The sequence below is a fragment of the Pongo abelii genome, chromosome 7, assembly GCF_028885655.2.
Source record: "Pongo abelii isolate AG06213 chromosome 7, NHGRI_mPonAbe1-v2.0_pri, whole genome shotgun sequence".
Lineage (NCBI taxonomy): Eukaryota > Metazoa > Chordata > Mammalia > Primates > Hominidae > Pongo > Pongo abelii.
In genome coordinates, this window is record NC_071992.2 from 148429434 (window position 1) to 148454011 (window position 24578).

A 24578-nucleotide genomic window follows, 5' to 3' on the forward strand; every position below is an offset into this window, starting at 1 on the left:
GGGAGCTGAGATGTGAACCTATGTGTTTCTGATTCTTACTGGCAACCACCACTGCAAGCCTTATTCACATATCGCTACTTCCACCTCTACGTCCATCTCTGAGTTCTTGACATATGCCGGTCCCCGTGCTAACCATTTCACAAGCATTGTGTAATTTGATTTTCACAACTAATCTCTGAAGTAGGTTTCTCCTCCCCTTTTTGAGGGTCAGAGGAGTTAAATAATTCTGTAATGTTACACAATGTGTAAGTAGCAAACAATTTGCCCTTCCCAAGGTCTCAGGGTTGTACAAGTATAAAATTGTAAATCAGATAACTTGCTGATCAGCTAATATTTCAACTCAAAAACATTTATTGTGCATCTACTCTGTGAAAGATACAGATGCCATCAATCCAGCCCTCCTGGGGCTCTAAGTGCTGCCAATGATGCTGCCAGTGGTGACGATGATGTGAGAGGATCACAACGCCCTCAGCCTTGTCCAGGCTTGGGGTCCCTGGACTGTCATTTCTGGGCCCAGGCCCCCAGGACACCTGGAGATGCTTACCACATATGATCTTCTTGCCGACACAATCGACCTCTGTGCTAAGCTTGGCAGGGTCTTGGAGACAGTCCATCTCAGCAGCCTCTTCATAGCACCTGCGGTGCTGGAAGCAGCAGCTGCAGGAAGGCCGGGAGGAGGCAGGGTGAGAGTGTGGGTTAGAGTGAGGGAGGGCAGGCAGCTCATGATCTTTCTGCGTCTCTGGATGGATCCTGGCAGTGGTCTGTTTTAAATATTCAGTGCACTAAAATGAAGTTTTGCATAACAGACATAACATAGGATCTTAATAACTTTTTAGAGTGAGAGCTGATCACAGATGACATTACCATGTAAAGATGAGTCACCCAACTAGCAGGTAGTGGAATTAAACCCTCTCCTGAGTCCCAAGTCCAGGGGCTTTTCCGTATTTGTGCTCTTGCCAAGGTATCAACCAGGCCTCCCATGAGCTCACCTTTTGGTCTTGCTCACCTGTGGAACTCGCTTACCTGTCAGATTCGTCCACAGGCAACCCTTCCATCTCAAACCTGCAGGCGCAACCATAGTCTTCAAAGTCTCGGGGGCAGAGACCAGCCACACACTTCATACCATTGACAAACTGGATCAGCACAGGGAAATTGGTGAAGACGGCCTGCAGCCAGGTGAAGTGGGGGCCCAGGCAATCTGTGGGGGTTGGGGGCAGGGCCTGATGAGCACTGGGAACTAGGACTAGGAGGGAGTCCCTTTCCCCTGGACTTCCTATACCTCAGGCTGATGGTGCCTTATCAACCTAGTAAGTCTTATTACTGTGTAATAAGACTGTTTTGGACTAAGCCATAATCCCTGCTGGTTTTCTACCTAACAACCATTTAAACCTTCTTCCTTACTAACAAAACTAGAAAGTTCTTAAGGAAGGTGAGCCTTCTCCCTAGGTTCCTGAGGGTATTTCATAATCACTCTCAGCTGGTCATGGTAATCCCATGTTACCAACCGATTGGTCTATGGCTGTGCATGTGACCCAGATTTGGCCAAAAAACCTTAAGGGAAAGTCTTTAAGTGTCTTCTGAGAAATATTTCTTTTCTTTTCTAACAACGAATAAAGGCATGTAGGAAGACCCTTTTGATCTACACCTTTTTTCTACCTTGAATGTGGATGAGGATGTGCTAGCTGGAGCTGCAGCAACCACATTATAATCAGGAGGCCCCAAGTCTAAAGTTGAAAAACCAATATGCTCAGGGTAGCTGTGGAGCAAGATAGATGGAGGCTGCTGGGTCTTTGATACCTGTGTTGAGCTACCGCATGCATCCTGGTGCCTTCACACCACTTGGGATAATGAAATGTCTTTATTCTTGTTGTTATTTTTTTTTAAAAAAATCAACTTTTATTATAGATTAAAGGGTACACAGGCAGGTTTGTCACATGGGTAAATTGATACCGAGGCTCGGGGTCCCAACAATCCCCTCACCCAGGCAGCAAGCACAGTACCCAACCGGGGTTTTTTCAGCCTATGACCGCCTCCCTCCCTCCCTCCCTGACAAGTGGTCCCCAGCATCTATTGTTCCCGTCTTTATGTTCACATGTATTTAATGCTTAACTCCCATTTATAAGTGAAAATATGTGGTATTTGTATTTCTGTTCTTGCATTAAATCACTTAGGTTAATGGCCTCAAACTCCCTCCATGCTAAATGCAAATCCAAACCGCAATGAGACACCATCTCACACCAGTCAAAATGGTAATTATTAAAAAAATCAAGAAACTACAGACAGTGAGGCTGCAAAGAAAAGGGATTGCTTATACACTGGTTGTTGGGAATGCAAACTAGTTCAGCTACTGTGAAAAGCAACTTGGAGATTTCTCAAATAACCTAAAATAGAACTACTATTTGACCCAGGATTTCCGCTACTGGGTATATACATATACCCAAAGGAAAATAATTCATTCTGTCAAAAAGACACATGCATCTGTATGTTCATTGCAGCACCATTCCCAACAGCAAAGACATGGAATCAACCTAGGTTCTCATCAACAGTGGATTGGATAAAGAAAATGTGATACAAATGTCTTTATTATTTGAGTCACTATTAGTTCACTGAATGGATCCCAAATGATATGGTGATGATACTATAAAACTATAAGCCAGTATGGAAAGAAATGTGGTACAGACATTCACAACTTTTGAGCACCCATTAGGTGTCAGAAACTGCACTAGGTGCTTTCACTAGCACAATAGTGCAGCCTGGCTGAGTGCGTAATGCATTGGAAAACACTTGCTTTGTCTGTTGTCCCATAGGCCTCCTGTTAACCCTGCAAGGCAGATGTTTTCTGTCACTGCCAGTTCACAGTAAATAAACTTGCTTTACATTTCACAGTAAAGAAACCGAAGGCCAAAGACATGCCTAAGGCATCAACCAGAGATAATGATTTGCCCTAAAGTATACAGCAATCAAAACTGGCAAGAAAACCATAGCAACAGTTTCCGACTCTAAATCTCACATTCTCCTCCCCATTCTCTACCTTTCTGACTAGAGGATCCTTGAGTGCTGCATGGGTTACCCCTCACTACTGATTTAACATGCTCGGGGTCACCAGAGCTTAAGGGGATCAGGAGTAGTTTGTGAAGACCAGTTCCACCTCATATTATTCACCTCATTCAAACTTCCTTTCCCGTGTTTTGTACCCACAAGGCCTAATCAGAAAAATAAAGACAGAATTCTATGCTGATTGAAAAAGCAACACTAAGCTTTATGCATGTGTGTATTTATGTAAATATGCATTTTCATTCAGAAACTTACAAGGCACCTGCACTTAGTTATACAAACAGTTTAAGCGCAGCCTTATGCCCAGCATGGCCCAATCCAAAAGTAATTCTGAGTGTCTTTGTTCATGTCAATCGTATTATAGTCTTTTTTTGGTACTTTTAGTAGTTGATGATAGGAACCATCATAGTGTCCTGATAGTCACGTAATAGATTTTCAGTTGATAAATGGGATCCTTGACACACTTTGACATTCTTAAACTTTATATTTACTAGTCAGGGAAGAAAAATAAAACTACTTTGGTGCACAGGACTAAGCTCTAGACTCCAAGGAGAGCTCCTCCCTTCTAGCTGGGTGGTCTTGGGCAAGTCACTCAACTCCCTTAGGTTGAGTTTCCTTTTCTATAAAATGGGGATACCATTCCCTTCCTGGAGAGTTGTGAGTCAGGACTAATGAAGTAAGGAATAGGAAGTCACATGGTAGCTCAGTGGCTCACCCTGCAATAAAAGACACCACTACTCTCGTCGGAACTTGGGTCTCCTTGTTGGGAGGTAGCTGTGGAGGCTCCGAGGGTTGAGACCAAGGCCCTTGCAATTTCCTTAGATTTTTCCACACATGCCCTGACCTCTGGTGGATAAAAGCAATTTTAGACTTAACTTACCAAAAATTTCAGCCACACTTTCCACATTTTTAAACATCCCACTGAAGAATGTGATATCTAAGTGTAAGAAAGAAAACAAATCAGAGTTTTGGTTTTTCTTTTTTTTCACCTCCCTGTCCACCCTCTAGGTAAAGTGTACATAAAATCTTTCTTCATTTTCCAAAGACAAAATTGACCTTGGGCTAAGCTAGCTTTCTACTAACACAGGTTACCATGGAAACCTGATAGAGATGAAATGTGAATTCCATTACTGGGTAGCATTGCACAATGGTACAAATGACCCCTGGGTGGTAAGGTATATCTGGACTGGCAGGAATTATGGGTGAACTATAAATACCTGGTAGGAAATCATCATCTTGGGTCTCATTCAGTGTGATGACTCTTATAAACGGTCATCCTACTGGGTGTCCTAGAAATTATACCCATGAGGTCATTACTACAGATACTGATTCCTATGGAGAATGAAGCTTCTAAGCCGGGGCTGGTCATACAGCTGCTCCACATAAGTCCCGTTCTCTTATACCTGAGTTGTTTGTTATCTGGGATCCCCAGGACTGCTGTGTAGATTGCCGTGAGGGCTACTCTTGCTGAAGAGGAGTGGCTGCCATGGCCTGCTGGCATGCTGTGTTCCTTAGCTTTGATTCTTCTAAATGCCAAGTGTGGCCTGTGAGTCTTAATGTCTAATTAAAGAAGGCCTCCTGGTGAGCATTGCACTTCCTCTAGAAGTTATGCCATTTGGAGAGAGTCCACTTGTCATTTGAATCTGAACGGGACTGATTACTTTGCAAGTATGGACTCACACATGAATAATTTGGTTGACCCAACTCACTCCTCTGAAAGATTGGAAATGAACGCTTGATTCAGGGCTGACATCACCAGCGAATTCACTATGCATTATGGTCTTCAGCCATGCCCACCTTCAGGGACCCACCTGAGAAGTGTTTATAAACTATCACTGAGAAAATTTTCACTTCCCCGGGAAACAAATACGGATCCTCCTTTTTTACAACCAGAGCAAGCAACATATCATTTATCCCTCTTGGTCTTGCCTTCTTGGAAGCGCAGAGCTCGTTCCGAAGCTAAGATACAATTAATATATAATCTTCACGTCAGCCCATTTCCTGCCTTCTCCTGGTTTCCCTTTTCAGCTGACCTTTGTCTTTAACAGAAATTTTTAGACTTTGTCTCAGTTGAGAGACAAAGGTTGGGCCAGACACCAGGGGAGATTGTTGGGGAGATGCTTTTGAGTCCCACTCCAATCCCTTTACTTACAAATGCTACAGCAGTGAGTGGCTCTAGGGTGTATTCAGAAGGGGTCATTTTCTCTGCCAATATCCTAGACAACTTTCTACTCTGCTCCTAAGAAAAGTTCTAAGAATCCTTACTGATATTGTTTGGGAGTCCTGGAGGCAGCTCCTGTGGAAGATGTGGAGTGTCCAGAGGATGGCCCCCTATAAATAAGGAAGAGAAAGTAGGGTAAGCACAAACACTGATACCATTCTCTTGCTGGACTAAGGCCAGAAGGCGACAGCCAGACAAACAATGGGAATTCACATAAATTCAATTCCATGCATATTTTCTAGAGCCTGCTATGCACTAGATTTAGGAGGTCATTCCTGAAGGAAATAAGGGGATGGCTGGGGTAGCCCTGATGTCTTATATTGGTAAGCCTTAACAGTGGCATTCTGGTTGGGAATGGAGAGGTTGGGAGACTTATCTTGAAGCCGTCTTTGTGTATGAAGCATCCTGTTTTATTTAGATTGCAAGTTTGTTTTGGACTTTCTTGACATAAAGCATTGGTGGAAAGAGGTAAATACATGAAAAATACCCCAACCCCCAAGGAGTTTATATAATAATAGAAGATAAGAGTTTTCCCCAGACTATCAGCATCAGAGTTACCTGGGATGCAGGCTCTGTAAACATTCTGATTCCTATGCTCTCACTCAAGTTTGATTCAGCCAGTCTGGACTGGGACTCAGAAAGAAGCAATTTTAGCAAGCTCCCCAACTAGTTTTGAAGCTGATGGTCTCGAAACCTCACCTTGAGAAATGTTACTTAATGGTGTAATAACAATAGTGTCCTAGTACTACCAGTACCCAAATACAACCACCACCTTCAGCCAAGACTTCATCATGCTGGGGGTGTGAAGATGCAGCCTGGGCTAATGGGACAAATATACGGGAGTTGGAATCCCAGGTTCAACACAGATTCGCTCTCTAAAAGTTCGGAGAGCTTATAGACTTGTTCCTGCTCATATTTTTCTTTCCCCAGCAACATAAAGCTTATAAGTACTTGGAAATGATCAAAAGAGTTTTGTCTTTCTTCGTCAAGTGGAGAGTTATGGAATCAGCACTGTCCGTCTGACACTGTGTAGAAGCCCTATCAATCTGAAAGTCACAAAGGGCCATCCTTCACAGAAGCATGTTAGACTAAATCTGTTCAGGAAGATGCCCCCAGGTGGTGTCTGAGTTGGCCTTGCTTGGCTTAGAGCAGGTTTCTCAGCTTCACATTGTCGACATTTTGGGTTGTGAAATTTTCTGTCGCTAGGGATTGTCCTGTGCATTGATATTTAGCAAGATTGTTCTATGTTGTATATTTAGCAAGATCCCTGGCCTCTAGCCACAGATACCAGCAGGAAACCCTTCCATACACACTTTCTTCTGATAAAACTCATTCCCTTGGAGTTTCCAGAACACGTAACTGAGAGAGTCACTGAGGCTCGCCAACTCCTTCCTAGTGGAGACAAAACCACCACTGTTGAGAGGAATAACAACAGTGGGTGCTTGTCCTTGCTACCAGTACCAGGACTGGCACTACCCATATACCATCCCAGAAGGTTCCTCAAACTTCAGTCACTAGCATATTGCCTCTACTATTACTTACTAATGTGTATTTTTAAGTCAACTCACTTTTTTTTATTAAAGGAGAATTTGATTTACTTTTCAATTATAAAAAAGTTTGTTTCATCTGGGAGTTACAGTGACTCTAAATTTGTATGCACATAATAACATTTCTTAATGCAACATTTTAAGTCAACTCACTTTTTTTTGTTTTATTACAGGGTAATTTTATTTACTGTCCAATTATAAAAAGTTTGTTTCATCTGGGAGTTCCAGTGACTCTAAGTTTGTATGCACATAATAGCATGATCCAAAATATATAAAGCTAAATTTGACATAATTGAAAAGACTATTTTAAATCTGTCAGTGGGAGATTTAAAAACAAAATAAGCCACATTGCTTCTAAAAAGGTAAGTATTTTTACTTTTAAAGGAAACTTTTATTTGTAAATGGGAAACTATGGTAAAGTGCTGACAAGAATGAACAAAAATAAGTTATAAAAATTGTAAAACAGTAAACATTTAAAAATTAGAATTATAAAATGTTCATCTATGCATTATCCACTATCATCATTGTACCCTGCTATGGTTTGAATGTATGTGTTCCTCCAAAATTTATATCTTAGTACTTAAACCTCAAGGTGATGGTATTAGAAATCAGGGACTTTGGGAGGTGATTAGGTCTTGAGGCTTTGCATCCGTACATGAGATTAGCATCCTTCTAAAAAGGCTGGAGGGAAATAGCTAGGTCCATTTGCCCTTCCGCACTCCTTTCATGTGAGGACATAGCACTCATCCCTTCTGCCATGTGAAGATAAAACGAGAAGGCCCTCACCAGACACTGAATCATCTGGTGCCTCGATCTGAGACTTTCCTGCCTCCAAAACTGTTAGAAGTGAAATTCTGTTCTTTATAAATTACCCAGTCTGTGGGATTTTGTTATAACAGCATGGACAGACTAAGCTAAATTTGACAGAATTGAAAGGAAAAACTTTCAAATATGTCAGTGGGAAAAATTGTTTTAAATAAGCCACCTCACTTTAAAAAGGGTAAATATATTTTTCTTTTAAAGCAAGCTTTTATTCATAAATGGAAAACCACTGTAAAGGCCCAGGACCCAGGATACACAGAAGGAACTGAGAGCAATTCGGGATGGTTGGAGTATAGAGACTAAGGCAGTCATGGTCCCAGATGCATTAAACCCACTGTGGTCCCCCAAATACACCGCACATTTTCACAGTATTTAGTCCTTGCTTTTGCCTCTTTCCCATCTTTCCTGACTGAAAAACCCTTGTCCTCTAATGACTCTATGCAACTTCTACCAAAATCCCCTACACCCTTAGTCACACTATGCACCTTAGCTGTTTTTCTATCAGCATCAATAACTATCATCAGGGGAATGGACAGAATGACCGGGGTCCTCGTCCTTTGATCTGGAAAGTCTCAAGGTGACTCTTTTGTCCCCACTCCCCCCTGTTTTACAGGTGAAATATCAGAGGTTTAGAGAGGTGGCACTTGCCACAGCCACAGAGCACAGCAGGAAAGGGAATAAGGATCAGTGTTTGGCCAACTTCGTTACGAGGGATGGCTGGGGCACAGTCTACAAGAGGGTAGCTGCAATCCCCCATGACCCAACTCACCAAGGGACCTGCCTGCAGGGGGCCTGAGGCTGAGGCACCCAAAGGCTGTGTGGGTTGGGAGCCTGCTCTTCCACCTGCTAAATGTGTCTGTGTCCCCAGAGATAATTCCATGATGAGTTTGCTGCCCAAGAGAATTCCATGGTGAAACGATGAGGTTGACGATGAAGGTAATGTCCAACAATGCAACCCATGTGTTAATGAAGTGGGGAAAGGGAACAGTGAACGTAAGAAGTTGTTAATGATAATAGTAACAAATAACTGGCTTAACCTTTAAGCACCTGTAGCATGCCTTCTGATGTTATTTCCTTCTACCTTTACAACACTTTTTTTGTGTCAATGTTATCAAGTCTTGCAGACTTACGTTTGTCTCCTACCACGCCAGTACTCCAAACCTTCTGTGATTCTCTAAGATCTCCAGCTTCTTAATGAGTAATCAAGGCTCTTGGGGAAGCAGCCCAGCCTAGTGATCATGGCTGGAAAAAGATCCAGTCCAACAAGCTACCTGCCCAAGGATCTCACACAATTCACAACTTGCATCCTTTATGTTTTCACAGTGGATAAGTGCAGAGTAAAGGGCTCCAGGTCAGGATGTATGAATGCATAACGGGTATTGTTTAGAAGGATATTAGGGAGCAGGAAAGAGTGTTGATCTTATAGCCATGATATCTCCCACCCTTTCATTCTCTGAAGGTGTAAAAGTGTGCCTGCTTTAAAGCAGCTTTTTGTTCTCTCAGAACTTTGATAGTATTTTGTAAAATGCTCTCAATTAATAGCCTGACATACCTGAGGATGGACAGCCCTTTCCATAGATTTTTTAGCTATATATCCTTCTTCACACCTTCCATTCCCAAGTTATTGGTTTGAGGTTGCATTTCTCAGCATGAGCTCAAGCCAAACTACTTAATGAACAATTACCTGTTGCCGTGGCCCTTTGACATGGCTGTAATGTATCACAGATGATAACTTCTTCAGCTGCCATCTTTGGACTGCTATGACATGTGCCAATATCCATTATTTTGGACTATTTGCATAAATTGATGTGTCATTAGCATGTTCTGTTGCACCATCTCACCTCTACATCATTCAAATTCACATAAAATATGACTGCATTATAAGGGTTTTTTGTCCAACAGGCCTGACTTAAAAACTTACCTCTACCATTGTGTCACCCTAACAAGTCACTTAACTCTCAAAACCTCATTTTTTCTGTTGGATAGAATGGAAGTAATAACCCTTACCTCACTGGATCATTACAGAGGCTTTCTAGGTAAAGGGGTCAACAGGAGCAAAAGCCGAAGGGTCTGGAAGCAGTTGTCTGTGGGGAGGGCAGACTGGCAGGAAAGAAGACTGCAAAGGGAGGAGGATATCAATGATGTGGACCCTGAAGGCCTCAGAGGGGCAAGTTGTGGAAGGTTCTAAGTAGGCACAGTGACAGTGGAGTCATAGGAATGCACGATCCATGAAGACTTGTTCACTAGGGGTGGGTAACTTTGGAATCTGTCACTCATGTTCTCAGTAACATAAGCCTCTTCCTGGGACATGGGACATGTCCTACTTCTAAGTAAGATCCCAGGGATGTTCATGAAACTCACTGAAGCCACCTCTGCCTTAAGGATTCTGAGAGGCTGCAGGGGATGGAAATAGACACTGAATATATCAGGAGACCAGGTTAGAGGCTTCACTTTCCTACATGCCGGCTGTGAGACTTCGGGCACATGTTCTTTCCTCGTTGAGCCTCACTTTGATCCTCTGTAAAATGAGACAATTGTATCTGCCTGGCAAGATGCTTCCAAACACAAAATGACTCAATGTATATAATATAACTGCATAGCCCGGGTGCGGTGCTCACAACTGTAATCCCAGCACTTTGGGAGGCTGAGGCAGGCAGATCACCTGAGGTTGGGAGTTCAAGACCAGCCTGACCAACATGGAAAAATCCCATCTCTACTGAAAATACAAAATAAGCTGGGTGTAGTGGCACGTAATCCCAGCTACTCAGGAGGCTGAGGCAGGAGAATTGCTTGAGCCCAGGAGGCGGAGGTTGCGGTGAGCTGAGATCACGTCATTGCACTCCAACCTGGGCAACAAGAATGAAACTCTGCCTCAGATAATAATAATAATAATATAACTGCATAATTCCAGGCTCATGGAAGATCTCAGCAGTCTACATTTGTTTTTCACACTGAAGAAGGGAAAAACAACAGAGTTTAAAGAGATCTAAAGATGATCCTATTCAGTCCCCACTCTAGAGATGAGAAAATTGTTGGATAGAACTTGAAGGCAGAGTGGGAACTGCTATCTGGGATTCCTGACCCCCAGCCAAGTACTCTCACTGTTATCCCTCTTCTGGCTATGCTGTTCACTGCAGCCCTCACACTGGTCCCTACATCCAACTTTATTTTCTCTGTTCTCCTTTTTTGAAGCATCCTTCACTCACCTATCTAACTCCTATCCAATTCCTGCCTTCTCATTAGCCAAGCTCAAGGACACCTTCTACAATTATTCCTAGGCTAAGGAGACCTTCCCTTTTTGAAGCTTTGGCATTTATGTGTATCATGGCACAGAAGAAAAAGCATGGGCTTTAGAGCACAACAAATGTGAATCCACATTCCAGCTCAGTAACTTCTTGGTTTTGTGACCAGGAGCAAAGTTCTATATCTCTCTGACTCCAGTCTTCTCATCTGTAGAATGGGGCTAACTATTTGTGCATTTATATCACAGGACATTGTGAGATTACATGAAATTTTACTGAGAGATAACATGAAATGACACGTGGACTCCTGGCGGTAACATGTGGGAAATGGGGTCCAACTTAAGACCGAGGACTGCAGACCCAAATCTTTGCAGGGATGGGCAGATAATGTAAACAAGTAGCAGTCCAATGCTGGGAAGCAATAGGGAATGGTGGGGACTGTGGAGAACCAGAGAGATCCAAGTTACAGTAAGACAGGCAGTTGTGACTCAGCACCAGGGCTTGAGAAAGGAGTCTCACCATTTTTATTTTTCAAAAATTTTTTTTGAAATTTTTGGTAAAATCATCCAATTTTAAACTCTTGGCTCAAATTTAAAATAAAATAGTTTGTGGACTAAACAAAACAGGCTGATTTCGGTTTGAAGGTGAAAGGAAGGTGCTTTGCTTTGGGTGTTTGTGAGGCTGCGTGGGACGGCTGGTGCTCCATCTAGGGGCAGGGATGGGAGCTGACCATGCATTTCTCAGGTTCCAGTGCCAGCCATGTACTCCCTTTGCCAGGTTCTCGGAATGGTTCCCATGAACAGGGAATTCCCTCCTGCCTGAGAACTACAGGCTTTGAGGGGACTGTGACCTGTAAAATGTAGACTTTCAGGCAGGGAGGGAGACTCGTGACTTCAGTTCCATTTGAGCCCTTGTCACAAAGCCCATGTAATTGCTCTGGAACATTTTTCACTGGGCATAATTGCCTTGGAAACTAATCAGCATAATAACCAGCAGCTAAGAATATCTGCGGCCCACTTCAGCAGCAATAGTAAAATCTTGCCTGTTCCTTGGCAATTAATATTACTGCACTCTATTCCTTTGTGCAATTGATAATTAAGTTCCTCTTCTGGAGGGTGGGAGATAATCTTATTACCTATAGATGTTAATAAGGTGTGCTTTCTTGCCCACACTCACACTTAATTTCAGGATATAGATGCCCACACGTTATTATTAGCAATTAAAATAGTCACCCTGGATGTGAAACTCTTTATCTCCGAGTACTAAATTAGTTCACTCACAAAGTCCAACAGTGCAGCTTAGGGAGATGCATGGTCAGAGGGAATGTAAGGACAAAACTCACTAGAATGACATTGATTATGATTCAGTAAGCTTGTTACATGCAGAAGGTGATGAGCATCTGTCCTGTTCCAGGAGCAGGACACTGCGTTTTGCAGGCATCACCTTGTCTGATCTTCTCTTCAGTATTGCGAGGCACATTCTGTCATTTCCATTTTATAGACAATGAAACCGAGACTCTTGGATGAAGCTATAAAGCTTTTTCTCACCCAGTATGTATGGCTTTCCTTGATCTGGCCCCTGCTGCCTCTGCTGAATCATCTCCTACCTTGAACTTCATGCTCCGGAGATACTGAAAAGCTTAGATTTTCTGGACAGCAAACTACTTCTTGCCATCCTGCCTTTGCTTGTACTGCACCCTGGGGCCTGAGATGCCTTCCCCTTGTCTGTTCCCCTCGCATTACTGACTCTCGCTGACATTTTGTGGCTCCATTCAAAGTTCAAGGAGCCCTGCCTGACCCCCGACCTACCCTGGGTCAGGGACACTACCCCTGTGCTAGCATAATGTTGTGGACATCCTTCTCTCATTGCGCCTGTCACCCCATGTTGCAATGATCTGTTTATGTAACCATTTCCCCCACTAAACTAGGGACTTGAAGGTAAGCACTGTGATGTATGTAATATATTGATATATGTATATACTTACATTATACATATATAACAGAAACCACAAGTTCAACTGATAACTGTTTAATGAAGGACAGAACATGCAATAGTTGAACCACACCATCAAATGGCCAGCGAGTGGTGGCCTGCTAGAATCAGAGAATCTTAGTCTTGCAAACTTGAAGCAAACTTAGAATATAACATCTTTAGATAGTGGAATGACAATGTCTGTTGGTGCTTTAGAATGCGATTTCATGGTATTATGTATTCTACCAAAAAGATCAACCAGGATTGCACAAAACCCACCTTTTTCCTCAGGCCCCTTCTCAGAGGATCTGGAAGGAAACAAACATGCAGAGGACAAGGGGGAAGTGGGAGCCAACACATGGTGGTGTGTGAAGGGGGGCTGCAGCATGAGCTTCAATGCAGAGCTCGCAGCCAAAGGGAGCATGTGCTTAGGTGGGAGGGCCAAGGGATCTCCCTCTCCTAATGCAAATGTGGCCACCATCCCACTGGCTGATGCCTGCCCTTGGAAGTCACAAGGCAGCTCCAAGTGAGAATAGAGGAAGCGCAGCAGTCACTCTGGCTGTGTTGAGGGAGCCAACATGGAAGCTGCTCCCCGTCCTGCTGCAGGGATAAAGACCCCTGGAGAGACCTCAACATACACAGAGACCCTCCCCATGGTCAACACTCATAAAGCATTGTCTTGTATCTGACTCATATTTCCACTGGGGAAGCCATGAGAAGGGACCTTGCGGAGCTCCAACTACAGGAAGCATAACTGACCGAGGGCCTACGGCTGTGCTTGGAAGTCCAAGGCAGGGTTTGCTTAGAGGCCTCGTCCCCCTCATGCCTGTTCCCAGCCAATGTCCCAGAGCAGGTAGGTACACCACAGAGGACAAGGCTCCTGGGGCACACGGGACTCCTCCGGCTCCTCTTGGATGACCTTGCCAGCTTACATCCAACTGAAGTCTAGGGCACGTTCACCTCCCCTCTGCCCGTCTCCTTCACAGGCAGAACTTTCTGAAGGTCTCTGCCTTTCACAGTTGCCACTCCATGGTTTTCCTCACAGTTGTTTCCTCTACTGAAATCTGCACACTTGATCTAGTTTGGGCTTCTGTTTCTCAGAAGACCCAGATTCAGACACCACTGCCACATCTTTGGGTCAGAAGCCTCAATAACACCTTCCCTGCTACAGTGTCTGGCCCCAGAATTGGCGAATTTGTTGGGCAAGCAGTCTTATCTCAGTGGTGGTCACACACTTACTCCTGAAAAACTTGGGGCTGCAGGTCGAGCATGTTCAGTTCACACGTAAGTGGATACGATTGCACGTAAACTTTCTATGACTGTAATTTTTTGAAAGGTAGGTGTTAACATTTGAAAATAAAATCTCTTGGGATGTACCAAAAATGTTTGTAACCATTTATTATCGTAGAGCATATAATTGTCATTTTTGTCACCACAAGGTAGTTGCAAACTAATAAAAGAGGGAAGAAATAAAGCAAGAAGACAAGAGAGGAATATGTTTAACCATCTCGATTTTACAGAAAAATAAGGACATTTAAAAGACACGTGGGAAAGATGGTGGAGGTGGGCATGTTGAAGGGACAGTATTCATATGAAGTAATTATATGCTAAGCTGGAACTGTGGTGTAAGATATCATTACTCACCGGCATGGGGGATCATCAGCACACTCGTGAGGAGAAACGCAATCATAGCAGAAGAGCAAAGGATGGGGCTTAGACAGCAACTGGAACAGACTCCTGGGAGAGAAGCCAGCAGAATAGGATGAATGCGTTTTCAGAATTCCCATGAAAGAACCCATGGGACCCCCCATGTCCTTTCTTGGTCCCTCAAGGCATGTGGTAAAAGGAGAAAACCCTGAAAGGGTGTAGGTTCCAATTTTGCCACTAACTGACAGTGTGCCTCTAAGAAGATTATGTTCCCTCCTTGAGACTCAGTTTACCCATCTGTAAAATGGAAATGTAGCCATGAGCTCCCTGAAGACACAGCCGTGGGCTTCTGTATTTACTGATTGATTCCATGGTCATTTATTCCAGGCCTGCCTCATGTCAGGCATCAAAGGACTGAGGATCCAGGAGTGCAAAGTGAGGAAAACACACTCCTTACCTCCGAGTTGCTCATAGACTAATGCGGAAGGGAGGCAAGGTAACAAGTGCTGTAGTTTGGCTTTTGCTAATTGAATTTTAAATAGCTCGAACTTTATGATATACCCAGCATTCCCAATGCACCTTTGGCACGTAGGTCTTGAACCTTTCAACCATCACTTGACATATAAATAAATCCTACAACCACATGGTGGTGCTGCATGCTAGCAAACAAAGCTTTTCCTGCAGCGTCTCCTTCCTTCCCTTCCTTGGCTTTTGAGCGTTTTGAATACTTTGTTGCGGTCCTGAGAGTTCAATAGATACGCCTCAGAGGATGCTCTAGGGGCAAAGGGGTGAAGTGGGCAGATTCCAGCAACCCTACTGCTTTTAACTTGTAGCTGCCGTCTGCTGAGATCAGCAAATATTTAACTTCAATAAGCCCTTAACGGACTCTAGCCAGTCCATTATATATTTAATAGTGGGGCAGGGTTGGAGGGGCAGGGAAAAGACCAGAGTGCTTTTAAAATAATTTTTGCCCCCTTAGAATGTAACTCCATAAATAATGTAAATACGATTGGTTGACTTGTGCATATTCTGCTTTTAGAACATGTTTCTGGGAGAAAGTATGAATGATAACACATCTTGATCCATACTACCCTAGTGGTACACACAGGGCTGCTGGACAGGGTTGTACATGTTGTGCACTGCACAAAAGCACTTGGTCAGGGGGGTCAACTAGATGCTGAAAAAGCCAGTGCTTGACTCTGAAGCTTGTCTTTTGCAGTGTTGCATCAACCCGAAGGATGGAGCACTTTGTGAAATTTGTTCTCCCAGAGACCAAGCCCGCCCCGTATTCTGGTGGTCCTACATATGTACCCAGGGCCATGGCGGGTCACTCTGCCTGTGAGCAAGCCTTGAAATTACGGAAGGTGTCCCAGAGAAGAAGACACTGTAGGTTGTACAATCACTACCCTATGGACCTATCCCAGGGTCTAGCACAAGCTCTGGTGGCTGCAAAATAAATGTTTGTTGAATGAATTTTTTAAAAAAGGGTAGAGTGTGAGTTCTTTGAGATTCTCACTCAGCTCAAGAATTCTCTAGTAATCTGCTTGCCATCTCATTGGTACAACGCTCTGCTTAGAGCCTTTTTTAGCCACACAAATTCCTAAAACTGGTTAATTTTCAAGGTTAGACAGTCTCTCTCACTGTTTGGTGGAAATTCAGTTCTGAATGATTCCTTCTCAGGCCATGAAACAAGACTGAAAATTAAGGGGAAGACAAGAGAGGTCTCCAAATGGAAAGTGGTATGCCCTGGAAACTCTTGTGGTTAGCAGAAGGCACTTCAGAGGAGCCCAGAGACCTCATTGAAGTGATACCCACACAAATGGGGCCAATATGAACTTGGACAATGTAGTCACTTTCTGCCACACAGTATGTCAGGTATTTTATTGTGACCATCACACCGTGCCAGCATGTCTGAACTTGGAGTGGCATTGGGATCTTCCAGTCCAAGCTCCTGTTTTACAGATGAGATCATTGAGGCTCAGAGCCTGGCAAATCATGGCAAGAATGTCCGACTTCCCCGGTCTCCTGACTCCAAGTCCAGTGTCATCATAATAACAGTACCTATCTGTGAGGTTGTTGTGAAGACTGAAATGAGTTAATCTTTGTGAGGCACTTACAACAGCGCCTGACATAGAGAAGTTGCTCAAAAGCATTAAGAATTACAATGATGGCATCTGGCTCGAGGTTAAAGGCTAAATAAGTAGTAGCTGCTACAATGAAGGCCTTTGTGCTGTTCCCTAATCCCCTGTAAGAGTGGAAGGCCCTGTCTGGTGAATGAAGAAGAGTGATCAGTTTTGCACAGTGGATCTCTGTTTTTCTTTTGTGACACGTGTTTCAGGGGTGCATTCCCCTGGGTCGTTCTGCAGCTCAGATAAGACGGCCTGAAGGTCATGTTCCATTACCTCCTTGAAATATGTTGCTTGAATGCAAATGAGCCAAAATGACTTTATTAGAAACATAATTTTGACTATGCTCTAATTTATTTTTGCAATAAGTTATAAAGAGGTATGATTGGGGGTTCTTAGGTAATGGGCAGAGTTTCAGTAGGGGAAGATGAAAAAGTCCTGGAGGTGGACAGTGGCATGATTGCACATCAATGTGAATGCACTTAATGCTCCTCAACTGTACACTTAAAAGTGGCTAACATGGTCAATATTATGTATATTTCACCACAACTTTTTAAAAAGTAAGTAATAAACTTCATGACCTTATTCCTTTAAACACAAAATTTCATGGATTGGGTCATTCTTTGTGTCAGGTGTTCCACTGAGTATGCCCCACTTGCTGTCTGGTGACAACCCTCCAAGACTTTGGCTATCAAGATGCCTCACTTTCTAGACCAGGAAACTGGGCTCAGAGGGTGAGTCACTTGCCAGGGTGGCCCTTGCCCAGAAGGGGGCGCTCTGGCAATGACCAGACTCAGGTGGGCCAGTCTGACTTGTTTTGGCTCCAACACCCTAAACGGCTAGGCCGGTCCTTTGAGCCAAATTAAGCATCCCAGTGATGATTCACTGCATAACTGTCACGATTATTGGTAGTACTTGCTTGGGAGGACCCTTAGGGTGGCCAGCTTCTTGCTAGGGTGTGGTGAAACACAGCAGGTGACAGCTCCCTCACTGAGCGCCAAGAAGGAAAGTCAGTGCCAGCCAGAAGGTGCCAGTTAGAAGCACATGGTCAGCCCTGGGCAACAGTGAGGATGACCTGAATCCGGGGTACGTGCACATTAGGGTATGTGGGTGGGATGGCGCAGGCCTGCTTCTGAAATCCAGTATCCTCCTGTTGGCCAAGTCAGGTGCCCTTGGCTGTGGGGCTGTGTCTACCTGGAGGAAAGACCTCCTTCTCCTAATTTGCCCAAGGAAGCCTCTGGGGCTATCGTGGCCTCATGGGTCAGTACTGTCCTTGTGGGCCTGAGAAGGCTCCCGAAACCTCGCCTTGGTCTGCATGCCAGGTTTGGAGTCCCGGCTCCCCAAGCTGTCTCCCAATGGCCGGTCTCATGGCCGCATAGCCAGTGTCTGAGCCCAAGGCCTTGCTGGTCGGACAGACCTGGGCTGGGGTCAGGGAGTTCAGGCTCTGCCTTTTTCTTGTCGAGTGCCCTGAGCCAGGCACTGAAGATGCCTGGAACTCATTTTCCTGGGCAGCGAAATGCATATAATGGTGTTTTTTCATCAGGGAATCATGAGGGTTAAATGTGATGAGTCTTATAAAGGTAGAACACCATCTCCGGCACTTGCTCAGTGCTCAGTGAGGACTGCCCATAATTAATGCTGATTGTGTTTCCACAACAGGTGCCCTGGGCAGGGTCATTGCCCCACACAGGCTTGTAGGATCCTCACTAATGTGAAGTGGTGGATTTTTCCCCCAGGTAAATTCACCAGGTGCTGTCTATCTGGCATTGCATCTTTTCACAGATAGACTCAGAGCAATTTGGGTTTTTAGCTATATCCTGGAGCAACATCCAGATCTCAGACAGCCCTGAGAGCATCCCTTACTAACTTATCTTCCATTCATTTATCTCCTCATTTCCCCTCCATTCTTCCCTCCCTTCCTCCCTCTTTCCCTCTCTCCCTCCCTCCCTTCTACCCTCTCTTTCTCCCTTCTTTTCTTCCTTCATCAATTTCTCCCACTTTTCTTCCCTCCCCTCCTTCCTCCTACCCTTTCTGCCTCCTTCCATCTCCCACCCATTTCCCTCCATCCCTCCCTCTCCCCCTCCTTCTCTTTCCCCCTCCCTCCTTCTCTTCTCCCATTCATTTCCCTCCTTTGCTTGCTGTCTTCCTCCCTTCCTCCCTCCCCTGCTCTCTGTCTCCCCAACCATCAAGAATAACAGGTGCCTACCGTGAAGGCTCCACTGGAGTGCAGCTGGATGAATGATGCTAGGGTTTGAACAGGTGCAGACTGAGTCCTTTATACCCCAAGGAAAGACCCTTAGCCATGTGATGCCTCTCCCCACTCCTCACATCAAGAAGGAAGCCTTTCATGAATGTTGGCAGGTGGGCTGCCTCTGAAGGGAGGAAGCATCATAATACTATAGCTTGGAACAGGTGAATGCTCCATATTAAGAGGCCCCATCTTGAGCCTCAGAGAAGACCCAGGCTCTAATTAGAGAACAATGGCTTCCCTGTTCTACCCCACCTCACCTCAAAGGCTAGGAGGCCCATAGATTATGTCTCAGGGTCATCATGGGAACTCTCGGGGGATGAAAGACTGATGAAAGTCATGTGGGCTCTCCTGCAAGATAAAGGGCTGGCTTTGTCTGGTCTAGTTCATTCTTTAGCAAGAGGATTTCTAGCGTGATTCTTCTTATATGTTCTTGGCCTCAGACCTTGGAATTTGATGCCTCTTTCCTTTAGGGCTTTTCTGCCCAAGCTGTGGGGTAGGGTGAGGTGGGGCTTTATAATCAGACACAAAAGGTTCCTCTGCCAGCCCTGCTACTGAGTAGCAGTGTGACCTTGAGTTTGTCACTGCTCAGCTTTAGCTTCCACATCTGTTAAATGGGCTTAATCCTACTAGGATTGCGAGGCTCAAGAAAGCCATGTACAGTGTGTGGTATGGGGGCTCATTAAGTCCCAGTTCTTTTTGTCACTTCTTCATATCCCCTTGTGAAGGGTTTTCTTTCCTGATTCTGAAAGGAGAACTGGCATTTATTGAGTATGTGTAATGTACCACAAGTGTTTTATAGGATTTTGCCCTCATCATCCCTGCAGCAGCCCATCCATTACTGCTTTCATAATCCTAGGAGCAAGGATGAATTAGCTCCACTTTACAGACGAGAAAAAATGGTGTTGTTGAGGTTGAGGCATTGTAGAAGCTCATGTGTGATGGAAGCATTCTGGAATGCAGGTTAGCCTGGCTGTGAACCCTCTGAGTTGCTCACTCTATGGCCACCTCCTGCAGAAGCAGGACTCCTCAATTAAATCAGGGCACAATTGAGCCTCTATGAAAGAACCCATTGAAGGGCTTCTTCAAATAAGTAATTACTCTCATGCATTGAGGCTTGTGTTTGTAGATCATTAACTATTGTTCAGCATCTCATGTGATTTGAGGAATGAAGATGCATTGTCTGTAATATTTGCTCATTAGCACCAAAGACCCACCATCTCTAAAATGACTAAGCCCATGGGCATCTATGGCTCAGTGCAGCAAAATCCATCTTTTCAGCATCTCAAGAGCATAGCTGAGATTGTTATTATGCTCAAGAGCATAACTGAGATTGTTATTATGCCTGAGCAATACAAAGGCATAACAATCTGCATAGGTATCTTGTTCGAGACATTTCATGGGGTTTTGAGAAGGATCATTTTTTCCCCATAGCTTACAACAGAGTATCTTAATCTTAGCACTGTTGACATTTGGGCCAAATTATTCTTTTTTTGTAGGAGTTGTCCCGAGCATTGCAATATCGCAGGTCTCTACTCAACTGATGCCAGTAGCACTCCCTACCTTGTTGTGACAACCAAAAATGTCTCCAAACATTGCCAAGTGTCCCCTGGGGGCTAAATCACCCCGGATTGAAAACCACTGGCCTTCAATATCCCTGGAACCTTGGCCTTTTACCATTATGTTGGTGGAATAAGGTGAGAGTGAAGTTTTCACAAGAACCCAGACATAAGAGGAAAAAGTCTGCTCTAAATCAGAGTTTAAAATTTTAGATTTCATTACGATAGCACCTAAATGTCTCATTCATACAAACCCACAGCACTAGTGCACCTGTGCAGAAATAGGGAGCCACACACACACACAAACACTTAGAGCCATGCACTGGGGCCAAGGAACAAACACAATCTTTCTCCTCTCTCTCCCTCCTCCTCCCCCTTTCCCTCTCCTCTTTCCCTTCCCCTCCTTCCTTTCCCTCTCCCTCATCTTCTCCCTTTCCCTTCCTCCTTCTCTCTGTCCCTCTCTCTCTTTCTCTTGACAACTTAGCTGGTCTTCTGGGCATGAATGAAATAGACAGAAATATGCCTGCACCTTTGCTACCTGGAAGAATGCAGTTTAATGATGTTACACATGTAACTGCGCAGTCTCCTTCATCAGAGCAGATACTGTCCCATCTCTTTCACCTCATCTGCTAACCACTGGTGGCCATATACACACTAATTAGTAGGAGTTCCAGATCAGTAGCACCCCCTGAGGCTTTCTTACTGACCTAGCTATCCCCTAAATCAGGACACATTCAGCTCAGAAGAGGTCAAACCTCTTATGAACTCCAGGAGACCAGTTGGACTCCAGGCAGTTGTCAGCCACTCCTGGGCCCTGTTTTCCTTCTGCCATTGCTGCTGTTGTGGCTGATGGTGTGACTGTAGAAAACTGGCCCCAAGGAGTCCTCTGAGCCTTTGTCCTTGATGTTAGGCCAGATCCTTGCATAAGCCTTAGAGGTATTCCGTATTTGAGCTTCTTAAAGATTATAGTCATGCTCAGTCATTATTCCCAAAGTATGGGGTTACTGGGTCCACATGGGTTTCCCCACAAGTGAATAGCCCCAGTCTTGGGCCCAAGCCATCCATCCATTCTTCACCTTCCTTGATGATAAGTTACTCTTTGAGGAACCTTGAGGACCCTTTCCTGTCAAAGGTCCTTAATTAATATCCATGCAAGGGTTGAATCAAATTAACCCATACTTAATGAGTTTGCTTGGTTCCTATCCAGGTAGAAGTCCCTTTGCCTCCCAGAAAATTTGCTGTATCCTCTTCATCTTTGCAAAAGTCATGACAACATATATTTATGAGCTTGACATTTGCATAACTTGGAGAGTCTTTCAAGTGTTCTGGAGAATAAAAAGAAATCTTTCTGCATATGATTAGAAAGAGAAATGTCTGGCTGCTCCTCTCTCCAATGTCCAAGTTCTACCTCCCCAGGCACCTTGTGGTTCACAGGAGTGCCAGGGCACTCAGGGGTCTTCCAATGGTGGAAACTGTTTTCTACTTAGATGATGAACAGAAAGTGACTTTCCTCACCCAAGGGCAGCCATAGATCACAAAAGGGTAAAAAAAAATACTCATGGCCCAGCAGAGTCCTAAGGCAAGAGAGTGGAGAAGGAGCACCAGGCACATCAGGAGAAAAGCTGTCCCTGGTAATTAGAAATAAGGGGTCCGTGCAGGGCCACTGGAGAAGGCACACATGCTCTACATGGAGACTCAGCATAGATAGGGATACTGGAGCAACCGCAAACTTGAACAGAGTGAAAAAGGAACCTGATACAATGAAGGTGGCAACTCAGTATGTGGGGATGCAGAAGGAAGTTGACTCCACAGATGTACTCCACAGATGAGCTCAAATCCTGCACCTTCCAGAGGAACATCTGGTCCTTGACCAGCTCCTGGGGAATCCCCTGTAAATCCTTGGAATATCCTGCCTGATGAGTGTCTCCTGTACCTGGGGCTTTGTGCCATGACAGATAGTTTATGTTAACAATGTGATTTATGGTGGGGCCTTAGGTCTTGCAGTATCAGCTTGACCTCTAGAGGAACTGGAGACTGAATAACTAAGTTTAGCCATGCAGGCCATGAAGGCACTCCATACCTTCTCCACACCCCCAAATATCCCCTGGACACCAAATCTTGGATGAGCTTTCCTGGCTAACAATACCCAACGTGTTGTTAAACATTGTTGCTGGGAGGATTAGATGCTGACTGTGCAACCCCACTGGAAGCTTGTGTCTGGGCTCTCTTGGACTCTCTCTAGAGGTGCCTTTCACCTTTGCTGCTTTTCATCTGCATCCTTTTGTTGTAATAAATACTAAATGTGCATATAACAGTTTTCCCTACCTCTGAGTTCTACTCATGAATCATTGAACCTGAGGGTGCTCATGGGGACCTCTGAATCCAGTGGGTCACACAGAAGAGGAATCAAGACAAGATGTCAATGAAAACAACTCTCTAAACCTCCTCCTGATGATAAAGTTTTCATTATCGCCCACTTAAGGGGGCTTGGAAGATTATATAGATCCCGTACCATGGCAAGTCTGATTGGTTGTACACGTTTTAGTTAACTGTATAGAAACAGTATATGTGAATCTCTCTAGAGTATGAATTCAATCTTAATTTATACTTTTGTTGTCTTTCAAAAGTCTCAAGTTTAAGTCACCTCAGGTATTGTGTCAGAGTCTCCGTGGCTGAACTGGTTTGTGCAGGCTAGTGTGCCCACGCATCCCCCGTTTTTAAATTGTCAGGATTGCCTCAAGCATTGCAGGAGTTTCTTGAGCATGAACACTAGATTTCCATGACTTTGAAGCAGGCAAGGAGTCTGGCGCTACTGTATTAATTGTGAGGCCTCTAACAAGAAAACTTCTACCTTCAATGTTTTGCACAGATTCACAGGAGAGGGAAAAAATGCTACTTCTAAGAATAACCACTTTCAATTAATTGATGATCTAGCTGGAGCCTGAGTGACTTCTTCAAATGTAGCCCACTTGGGACAAGAGCCAGGGTGGATGGCATATCCCTGAAGTAATTGTTATGCCCTAGTGTTATTTTCAAGGCCTCACACAGACTTGCAGATATTCTCAAGGCATTTTTGCTTTAAGGCTGAAAAAAAAGCAGAAGAAGAAGGAACTCAAGGTACTGAGACATAAACACTGTAGAGACATAAATTAAACCCTGATGGCACCAACAAGGGTCTAGGCTCTTCCAGAGAGCAAGTGTGGGGCAGTGCACTGGGCAGGGGTCACCAGGGGTGAGCCTCAGAGGGTGGAAAGGACTCGTGCAAGACCCCATTGCTAGTTAGCAGCAAAGTCTAGTGAGGAGCAGCTCCTATTTCTCCACTCACTGCCCAATGTTATTTTCTAATACCCAGCTGTATCTAACGCATCTCTACAGCTTGCACGAGGCTAATTTAAACTCATTAATAAATTGTTCAGTAAATGTAATATGTTGTGTGCATAGAGATTTTAATGTGGCAAGGACAAAAGAACTATTGAATTACGTGTTTGCAAGATTTCCTATTTGCTATCCTTATACCAGATAAAGGGATTTCTATCTTTGATTTCTGACCGCCCCACCCCCACACCTAATGCCTGTATTTTTTTGGTCATTTAATGCAGGATGAAGGTGATGATAGGAAGAGAAGACAGGAAAAGTGGGATGGTGGACTTGCATAAGAAATAAGGACCCTGTGTTTGGGAAAGAAAAAAATAATGGAGGCAGAAGGAAAGCAAAGTAAGCAGAAGAGGTAAATGGAAACATAGAAAAGAGCCAGAGAGCTTGATTTTAGGAGAGCTACTGAGTGATAAGTTGAAAAATGAAATATAAAGAGAAGTTTTAAGATGATGGCTTGTGAGAAGTGAGAAATAGTGGAGGGCAGAAAGAATAAGAAGAGTTTCTAAGAAGTGTTGACATGGATCCCAGGGATCCCAGATGGTATTCTTCAGGACCCAAATGGAAAGATTGGGTTATTACACTGTTTTGTTTGTTTGTTCAAGTGTAAAACATTGCCACGACTGAGCCCTATGAGCACCCAGCTTATATTTGGGTTATAGTAAGAAGGGATTTTCTACACAGTTTAATATAATTCCATGATATTTAGAAGATCAGAGTCCCTTGAGGTAGTTCAGGTAGATGGCATGATAAAATGTCCTATTGGTTT

The 24578-nt window shown here is 44.2% G+C and overlaps 2 protein-coding genes across 2 annotated transcripts in view; both read right to left on the minus strand.

Moving 5' to 3' along the window:
- The window catches only part of OC90 (otoconin 90), a 30657-nt gene extending 16080 nt beyond the window's left edge, over positions 1-14577 (minus strand). Inside the window, exons 1-5 of the mRNA XM_063726815.1 lie at positions 14502-14577; positions 5320-5385; positions 3935-3991; positions 1024-1198; positions 545-657 (exon numbers count right to left, since the gene is read on the minus strand). Of these exons, the coding sequence (XP_063582885.1) occupies positions 545-657; positions 1024-1198; positions 3935-3991; positions 5320-5385; positions 14502-14547 (457 nt within the window). The 5' untranslated portion in view covers positions 14548-14577. The remainder of the gene's footprint in view (positions 1-544; positions 658-1023; positions 1199-3934; positions 3992-5319; positions 5386-14501) is intronic.
- Positions 14578-20967: 6390 nt separating this feature from the next.
- The window catches only part of HHLA1 (HHLA1 neighbor of OC90), a 44825-nt gene continuing 41214 nt past the window's right edge, over positions 20968-24578 (minus strand). Inside the window, exon 17 of the mRNA XM_024251458.3 lies at positions 20968-23521. Within this exon, the coding sequence (XP_024107226.3) occupies positions 23478-23521 (44 nt within the window). The 3' untranslated portion in view covers positions 20968-23477. The remainder of the gene's footprint in view (positions 23522-24578) is intronic.